The sequence below is a fragment of the Corvus kubaryi genome, unplaced genomic scaffold (assembly GCF_017639235.1).
Source record: "Corvus kubaryi isolate FWS band 111438036 unplaced genomic scaffold, C.kubaryi_AGA036_p1.0 78, whole genome shotgun sequence".
Classification (NCBI taxonomy): domain Eukaryota; kingdom Metazoa; phylum Chordata; class Aves; order Passeriformes; family Corvidae; genus Corvus; species Corvus kubaryi.
In genome coordinates this window covers 10,472,062-10,481,289 of record NW_024582065.1, presented here as the reverse complement: position 1 = coordinate 10,481,289, position 9,228 = coordinate 10,472,062, and the positions used below count along the sequence as shown (strand labels likewise).

At 41.7% G+C, this 9,228-nt stretch overlaps 2 protein-coding genes across 12 annotated transcripts in view; both read right to left on the bottom strand.

Annotated features, from left to right (window-relative positions):
- Positions 1-811: 811 nt before the first annotated feature.
- LOC121676266 lies at positions 812-7,944 on the bottom strand. 5 transcript variants are annotated; one of them, XM_042052569.1, is made up of 3 exons: positions 6,405-6,525; positions 2,720-2,771; positions 812-2,546 (listed from the first exon to the last, which is right to left on the bottom strand). In XM_042052569.1, the coding sequence occupies exon 3, from the start codon at positions 2,544-2,546 to the stop codon at positions 1,179-1,181; it is 1,368 nt and encodes a 455-aa protein (XP_041908503.1). In that variant the 5' UTR covers positions 2,720-2,771; positions 6,405-6,525; the 3' UTR covers positions 812-1,178. The 5 variants fall into 5 exon arrangements, with proteins under 5 accessions (XP_041908503.1, XP_041908500.1, XP_041908502.1 ...); XM_042052566.1 differs by lacking the exons at positions 2,720-2,771; positions 6,405-6,525 and adding an exon at positions 7,464-7,944; XM_042052568.1 differs by lacking the exons at positions 2,720-2,771; positions 6,405-6,525 and adding an exon at positions 6,983-7,451.
- Positions 7,945-8,941: 997 nt separating this feature from the next.
- The window catches only part of RALGPS1 (Ral GEF with PH domain and SH3 binding motif 1), an 85,098-nt gene continuing 84,811 nt past the window's right edge, over positions 8,942-9,228 (bottom strand). For 6 of the 7 annotated variants that reach the window (XM_042052553.1, XM_042052552.1, XM_042052551.1 and 3 more), the window contains one exon: positions 8,943-9,024. In XM_042052553.1, coding sequence (XP_041908487.1) covers positions 8,959-9,024 — 66 coding nt within the window. In that variant the 3' untranslated portion in view covers positions 8,943-8,958. Of the gene's footprint in view, positions 9,025-9,228 lie in introns of all 7 variants that reach the window. The other variant, XR_006020403.1, reaches the window with a different exon arrangement.

The window sequence follows — 9,228 nt, the reverse complement described above, 5'->3', positions numbered from 1 at the left end:
CTTTAAGGGCACAGGTATGTGCCACTACCAGGTAGAGGAATGAAAGCATGACACAAGTGTAGAAATTTTAAAAAGCATACTTGCTCTCACACACACTTCTCTGTCAGACACCAAAGTGTCAGGCTATCGTTGCCTTCAGTAGGAAGGTTCTAATATATTGCCACAACATATGCAATGCGTATAGTTCTGGGGGCTTATCAAACAGAAGCTGAAATTGTGAAACTGAAACTCTGAAACTGAAGTGAGCAAATGGGTTTTTTGTTTGCTTTGGTTTCCATCTGACCCTTCAGCAAAAGTCACTACTTAGCACTATTGCGAGACACAGGTTGGAAAAAATGCAGCTTCTGTACCCTTACACCTACCCAAGGAAGCAACATAATTCAACTTACCCATCACATAAAGGACTAAAATCCAACTTGTGTCTGAATTTCATGAAACATTTTCCTACAAGGCTTCAAGTTGCCAGAAGAAAAAAACCGTTTCATAAAAGTTCTTTGGCCATCTATTTTTCTTCCTTGAAATAGGTTCTTTTCAGTTCACAAAAGTATCTTTTTCTTTAAGATAAATCTGTATCCCTTGCCTCTATTAAAACTTTCCAACACAACTCGGCACTTACCACTTAAGTAATTCAGAAGAGGTGGGATCCCTCTTCTCAAACTTACATATCTCCAAAGCCCAGCTGAACACGACATTTCTATCAGCAAAACTCCAATGGCTGTGTTTAGTGTTACAATCCCTCACATCTTTAACATACACTATTTCCAAGAACATAAGGGGTTAATATTTTTTACAAGTGAAAGGAAGATTGTGCTCAATTACTTCTTTACCTTTACTCAAATTGATACATACAAATTTGGTACCCCGTGACATACAAATTGCAAGAATTAAGCAATGCTACCTTTAATACTAATGACCGTAGTACTTTTTGTACATAGGCTGAAAACTGTTTCACATTATTTGATTATTGTTTTAACTGAAAACAAATTGAACATTTCCCAGAAGAAATGCTGCAACCCTTGATACCATTAAATGATCCATGGCTTTGCTATAGATTCCCCAAATAATTGCAGCAAAATGTAAACTCCATGTGGAAATCAATTTAATGTGATCTTTATTGATATCCTCTGTCTTCCCACCATACAGGTAGTGCTCCACTTTCCCTCCTTATAACCAAGGTTTCACTCTTGAGCTTGCAGCATGGTTTGAGATAGCACCTTGTTAACATTCATGATTAATGATGAGTTATATCTCCACAGTGTTGTATCCCTGATGAGGGATTCTCTGGGAAGGTCTCCTTGAAGGGCCTTCCGACAGTGATAAATGAGAGCAACATCCATGGGAACATTTGCACTGTTCCCATAAGCATGTAGGACAGAATGGACTGAAGTCTGAATCACCTTTCGTGGATCAACTATCATTTTCCGGGGATTGATCACATCTTTCCTGTCAGGCTCTCTGTATACATGCTGTAATATGTTAACACCTGGCACAGTATTCCAAGATGAAATGTTGAACATGCCAGAAGATACAGTTTCTGGGAAGATATGGTTCTCAAAGAGGAAAACACTAGTCCCTGGGTTTTGTTCCTGAAGACTGTTCATCATTGTTTTCCAGTTTGGGTGCTTAAGGGGAAGAATTATTTCATCAGCATCATTAAGGACCACAAACTTGCTCCTTTCCATGTTACGGTATATACAGTCATTTAGAGCTGTGATTTGTCCATAGTAGCCAATGTGTGTTCCATCTTGCATGAAGTGCCATTTAGAAGAAACCCTGAGGTGTGAGTTTATTGGCCAGGGAATTATTTCAACAGTTCCTTCCTCTACATAAAACTTCAAGACTTTCTCCATCAGATGGCTGCAGTTGTTCTTATAGATCACCACTTTCTGTGCTCCAAGAATCTTGTACATTTCCATACCCTGTATAAACTGCAAGACATTGTTGTAGTTTCCAAACATGGCAGAAATGCACACAGTGAAGTCAACAGAAAAGGTCTCAGCCTTGCGGTTTTTAATTTCAAACCTTGGCAGCTGGTCAATATTTCCATGTGGAGACTGATGAATTGATACATGTGTTGGATCACAATTTTCAGGTTCCAAACAAACTATATCTGCTGCACCATAAGGGAATCCAAATCTATCTGAGTGAACATCGATTTTTGCTTTTGATACATATATCCTTCCATTGGGCTGACAGCAGAACCAGCAGTACAGTTGTTTTACGTCTTCATGGTGAACAATCCCAATCAGACGAGTGACTTTGCTTTCTCTGTCATCAAAGTATGGGGATATAATAAAAGTTTTGTTACCTTTTAATGCTGTTATTGTGCTATTGGCAATTTTCCCTCGACATCTTCTGCCTTCTTGAATTACTTTTGGCTGATGAGAAAGTCTCTGTAAGCTCAGATAAGAAACTGCAAGCATTGAAGTTACAGTAATAATGCACACAGCAGCAGCAAAGTAAGATTTTTTCCCAGCACACAACATTTTGTACATATCTAAATGTGGATGCAAATTTCTTTGTCCTTGTATTTTATGCTGCCGCATCTGCAGAAAAGAAAAGACATAGTATGAGATAATACTGACCCATGACCATTGCTCAAGAATTTCACAAACAAGATGGGGTAGGTCTCAATCATTTTGCACCGACTTACTCAGAGACCCACCTACTGTGCTTTTATGAAAACCCAGTCACAGAACATGCCTTTCATGATACGTACGGTACTCTGAATGCCTCTATTTGTGTGGAGCAGTTTCTGTACATGGAGGGTTCTGTACAAGAATATAACAGAGGTCCATATACAGCAGTACAAGGAGAAATTTTCTCTTTTTCTATAATCCAAATTTTAAAATATCCAATTTAATAACTAGGCAGTAATTCTTAAAGCAAAGCAAAAATTTTATTCCCCCTACACAGTGTGTATGCAAATTACGTTAAAAAAATCCCCTCAACCAGATTTCTCACAGACAAGCGAGAGGCAGATAAATTAAATATATATAGAATTAATCAAGTTCATAATAAACATGCTAATTGGGGACTACACACAATGGTCCAGATATAATCACTAATTTATGAATTCCCTAACTTGCAGTTCACCACAAATGAGACCATACGTACAGAGGAAGGTCAATTCGTACAATCCAGCAGAAGACAGGTGAAATCTATGTAGGTACAGAACTCAGTTAGCTGCTCTACCCTATGTAGCCATACACAAGGCAGGAACTGCAGGAAAGGTCATCTCATATTAATGCGTGCTAGAGATCTGGGCCTCCTCACACTGCATTAGTGCTGGCTCAGCTCCTGGCACGGTTTGGGGGTCAGGTCTTAAAACTCTTGCTGCTGCAGGAACAGGTAGGCAGTCCTGAGTGCCTGGATGACTGAAGTCTTTAGCAGCACTTGTGCTAGCAAGTGTTAATGCCTGAGTGGGAGTTTATGGCACTCTCAAGCACTAACTTCCGCAAGTGAAGCCTAGATGAAAGTTTTCTCTACAAATTCATCTTTAGGCATTCAGGTATGATCCATAAACAGAAAAGTGACAGCAAATCTCTTCAAAGGCCTGCTTGTACCACAGAGAGTCTTGGGAAAAGGGTGTCCCAGATTAATCAAATTCACGTCAGATCAGAAAACTGGATTGGTAGAAGAGAGTTCCCCCAACTGCCAGCAGGCAGTGTGGGGTAAAATGCTGAGATGGAATGAACTGCTGCAATTGCACAAGATGACAAAAATGTTTCCAGCAGGCAGGACAAAAATAATTGTCCGTGCCTCCAAAATAATGTACGGTATTTTCACAATAGCTCTTTCATGAAAAAGTGAACTAGGGAGAACCACATTCACAACATACCCCTTAAAATGTCCCATATACCAGGGCTGATGTGATTTACAGCAGCCTTTGCTAGCTACCAAGAAACTGCTTTTCAGACCAGAACTGTCATAAGGGCACCAAAAATCCCACTACATCACACTAGGCACAAAGCAGAAAAGGAGCAGCAGAAAGCACTGACTCTTCCATCTCTGAAATGGAGAGTCCTCCTCAGAAGTCCTTAAAATTAAGAGCAGAACTGCAAATACATAGTAAGAGTCTGCTACTGTCATACGACTTCCAGCTGGAGATTTGTGACTGAAAACAACTCAAACAAACTTTCTAAATCTTTTTATGAAACATGCTAAAGTACAGGTTTCCCCCAAGCATTCTTATTCCAAGGATGTTATATACTTTAGCATTCTTGCAACACAGAGTAGGTCACATTTAACATTCTTCCCCTTGGTTTTTATCTATTCATGGCTTAAAATATTGTTCAGTCTTACAGAATAAATATTTTTAAGCTAAATTTCTTTAGTTATCAAACCATGTCAACAGCAAATAACAGTATCAATTTATTACCTGTTCTTCTTCTGCTTTTGCTAGCAATAAATAACAAACAAGAAAAAAATGTATCATTTCAACTATGTTTTGAACAGCGAACGCTGGAAAGGAAAAAGTACCTTTTAAAGCAGATAGCCGAGTGAAGTTCTGTTCAGTCCTCCATTTATTTTTTGCTAAGTTATTTTGTTAAATAATCTACTACTTGTTTATTTTAAACAGATAAAAACTTAAATACTTTTAAGGTAAATTGCAGTAATTGTTCGATACAGAACAATACTGAGAGAAAAAAACCTGGTACAATACCTTCCTGGCACATTTTATTTCACATAGCTATTGCTCTTATAATGTCAGTAACAGCAGCCACACCTACCAGAAAAACAAGTTTTCCTTCTCTTGAGCAAAGCACACAGTTGTGTCGCAAGAACTTAATTTAAATTACAAATGATTATGGAGTTATTGAAGCAAAACAAACGTTTTTCATGGATTTTTTTAAGGCTACTTAAGTTTTCTTCTGAAAATTAATCTTGCACGTTGATATACACCCAGTTTGCACATGTACTTACAAAGAACTAGAAAAATATATATCTGTATTTCTTGGACAATCTTTTTTTTTCATAACATGCTATAGGCCTAGTTAGATCATGTAGATACAGATTCTGATTAGGAACTGTGAGAGAATGCTGAAACAACTGCAAGTTCTAGAAGCCAAGAAAAAGAGCAAAATGAAGACCTCAAGACACATCAGAACACCGAATCTTAAAGAAAAGAAATACATAATTATTTGGCGAGTGAAATTCATGGTTTCCCCAACACGACTCATAAATTTTGATCTCCTGAAATTAACAGCACAAATATGTAATCATAGAATACATAAAGTCAGTGTAATTAAGAACACTACATTTATATTTCCTCACTATAGAGAGGATAAAATGGCAAGTTATATAGAGGGTAAAATGGCAAGTTTTAACTTTAAAAGTATGCTTTCAGTATATTTAAATGAGTTTCTTTTATAGTAACAATTCATTTCGATTTTTTTTTAATTCCAATTCATATGCGAGTAAACATGATACAAAATATGCAGATATACTTTAATAGTAAATTTAGCTAATGGTATCAATGGCTACTTTGCAGTACTCCCCTTAACTGTAAACAGGCTTTCTTCCTCCCCACTGCCCTGACAGATTGCAGTAATATCACTTCCTCAGGATAGAGGCCAACTGACAGGAGGTGAGTGCAGAGTTTCAAGCGGTAATATGAAGTATTAGCTTCAGCAGTACAAGAACAATAAACAACCTAATCCTTGTTTATCCAGGGTCTAACTAAAAACCCCCCACTAACAAACAGCCTCAGTAACTTAGTACTTTTGAAAAAAAGTTATTCTCTGTCCTTTAGTTTATGATTTTTGTCAAAAGCAAAACCACAGATCACTGGTGCTTAAATAAGAATTCCAAATATTAACAATAATTTACCATCTTTATCTTGATCGCCTGTTGCTAATCTTTTGATAGCTTACTTTTTTCAGAAAGGTTCTTTGACACACCAGCGTCCTTCCTCTCTTATAAGATCCAAAGTCAGAAGCATATTGTTTGAAGGATTAAATTGAAGGCAGTATTTTTCCACTAATAAAATACTACTCTAAAAAAAATTAAAACTGGCTATTTCTATTCTAAATACAAAGACAGTAAGCCAGACCAATATCCAGTGTTGCCATATACTTACTTTGTGCCAGTAGAACTGACAAACCTACACTTTCCTGTATACAGGCAGAAACTTCTCCATTATAATCTCCTCTACATCCCTAAGCCAAACTCCTCCTATTGTAAACAATTAAACTTTGTGTCCTTTGAAAAATCAGTTTGGGCAAATAAAACCTGCATGGCATTTAAAAGACTGTTATTTCAATTTTTTGTCTTTTCCATTGTACTCTTTTAGCTGGGACCGAGTTCATTTTCTTCCTAGTAGCTAGCAGGGTGTTGTGTTTTGTGACCAAAGCAAGTGCTTCAAATACACGGATGTTTAGCTATCCCTGAACAGTACTTACACAGAGTCAAGGCTGTCTCTGGCTCTCCTGTGGCTCCCGTCCCAGGTGTTGGGTGGCACAAGAAGTTTGCATGGAGCACAGCTGGGACTGCTGAACCAAACCAACCAAAGGCCTATTCCAAATCATATGATGCCATGCTGAGCCATCAAAATTGGGGGAAGAAGGAGAAAGGGGAAAACATGCAACACAACAGCATATGGCTTCCCAAGTCACTACTAAACCTGATGAAGTCCTGCTTTCCTGGAAATGGCTAGAAACGTGCCTCTAAGGGTACATAATGAATAGATTCCACATTTTGTTTTGCACACAGCTTTGCTTTACCTTTTAAATTGTCTTTATCTCAGGGAAAACCCATGGGATTTCCCACGTTTGCTCTTCTGATTCTATCCCCATCCCACTGCAAGAGGAAGGGTGAGGGCTGAGCTGCCTGCCAGGATTAACCCACAACATACACCGGAACTATGCTTTGGAGGAGTTTTGCATTCTTCAAATCTAAAGTTAAAGGCCACCCTTAGTACGTATTCAGGTAGAGACTCAGAAAACCCGATATGGACAATTAATATGTACCTTTAACTTACCGTTAAGCGGTTAACCCCAGTACCGAAAAATAACGCTACAGCTGATCACCATCCTCCTCTTTCTTGAGTGGAAATAAAATGCCGAATCTGTCGCGCCTCTCCTGCGAGCGCTGCCGTTCACAGCACCCCGAGCAGGTGCCGCTGTCTCCCCCTCACTGTGGTGCCGGCAGGTTTGCCGCGCTCGCACACAGCCAGCAGCGCGCCCGGCTGCGCGTCCCGGGCGGGCAGGAGGGATAGGGCCGCCGCCGCCGCCGCAGTCCTGTGCGGGCACCGCCACGGAAGCTGTGCGGAGCCGGGCCGGCGCTACCGGAGCCCTCGTGCCCCGTCCCTGGCTCCCTCTGCGGCACCGACAGCAGCAACCGCAACGTGCCCTTACGGCCCGGAGCCGGCGGAACCGCTCGGTCCCCTCACCTCCCGCCCGGGAAGGCGGACGCGGCTATGGCTGCGGAGATCCCGCGGCCCCCCCCCGCCCCGGCCGTACCTCAGGCAGAGCCCCCGCCCGGCTCGGTCCGGGTAGGGCCGTTCGCGCTTGGGGCGGCTGCTCGTCGCTTCGCGCCGTGGTGCTGCCTCCGCGCGCCTTGCTGGCCACGGCATCGGCACCGACGGTCGCCGAGCGGCCCCCGCCAGAGCGGGCCCCCCCAGAGCGAGCCCCGGGGCGGGCTGCGGACTTCCCCACCGGGCCTCTCGCCTCTCCCGCCACTTTCCCACGTTCCCTGAGGCACTGCTCGGACAGGCCCGGTGTGACACTGCGAACGGGGCAACGCGACAGCGGGCCCCTGGACGCTGATGGCGCTTCAGCGGCGGCGCATTTTGCGGAGCAAGGCCTGCTCGCCCCGCCGCACACACGGCCGCCAATGGCTGCGGAGCGCTGATTACCCAGGTCCACCAGCTGCGCTCCGGGGGCAACACTCCCACACACCACATCTTGGAAATGAACGGCATAGACAGCACAAGTGCGAAAGAAGCACCTCAGCAGTGTGAACTGTTCTTGAGGAGGTCTCCGGATTCGATTCCGACGCTTAGCTGTCAAATTAACTTGTGTAAAACGGAGAAACACAAGCTAGGCATTATATTTTCAAAATGCAAGTCAATTAAAAAAAACTACAGATAAACTGATAATTACACAACGATAAAAATCCAGTAGTTTTGATATGCGGAAAAGACTCCACTACTGGAATAAGTAGTAAAGTGGGTATGTTTATTCCGGCGCTAGTACGCATGGGGAATAATTCCTCCAAAGTCATACGTGCCGGCAGCTGCGTTCAGCTTGGTATATATCGGGTTACAAACTCCGTATTAATTAAGTTTCCTAATACGCATATACATATTCATTACCTAACCCCGCCCTGTATTATAATGAGCCCTGAAGACATTTACGTCCGCGTTGTGCTGGTCGTGGGCAGGGGTCTCCGGGATGAAGTAAAGGGTCTTCCTCATCCTGAACTTTTCACCTTGCTTCCCTGCGCGTGCTCTTTATGTCCCTGGCCCAAGTCCAAACTTCAAGGCTGGTTTAAGTTAGTTTTAGGTTCGAAAACAGGATCTTTGGTCAAGATTCCTTCCCTTTATCAATAGTCTTATATCTTCTCATTCTGCTTTGGTGGGCACAGTAAGTGTTGAGCAAGCTGTATGCATTGTTTTTAACAAACAGCTTCTTAGCAAATCATTTAACCTCTGCTTCCCCCTCCTCCCCCTGATCCAGTTTACAGGAGTCCTGTCCACTTTTAGAGACAGACATGATAGCTGAATCATTTCTACAATAAAATCCAAGGTTGGCATTCGTAGGAATTCTGTGGTGGGATTTTCTTTTCTAGTCTCAAAGGCCGTAAATTACACACTTTTGTTCTATTTATTGAGATCCCAGACATAGAGTGTCTTTAGTGCTGGGGAGAACACAGAATTAAAATACTTATTGCAATGAAATGCTTTGAATTTCATTATTACATTTCAAATTGTAGCATACCCAAGACAGTTCTCTTTCAGAGCCAAAGCTGTGTATCTCCAAAGGGATGTATCCGTGATAAGAGGTATGTCACACCAATTTCCTGCAAAGACATGTAATCGCTGTTATTAGGCACTTCCCAAACATGTGCAAATATCTGTATCAAATAATGGACTGAGGCTTCAACCACCCTATGTAGACCAAATAATTTTTTTCATTTTGAAAGTCTCTTTCCTAGATACATTGATCCAGTTCACAAATCAAATGCATTTACTCATTTACTCTTGTGCAGTATGGAAAAGGGCTG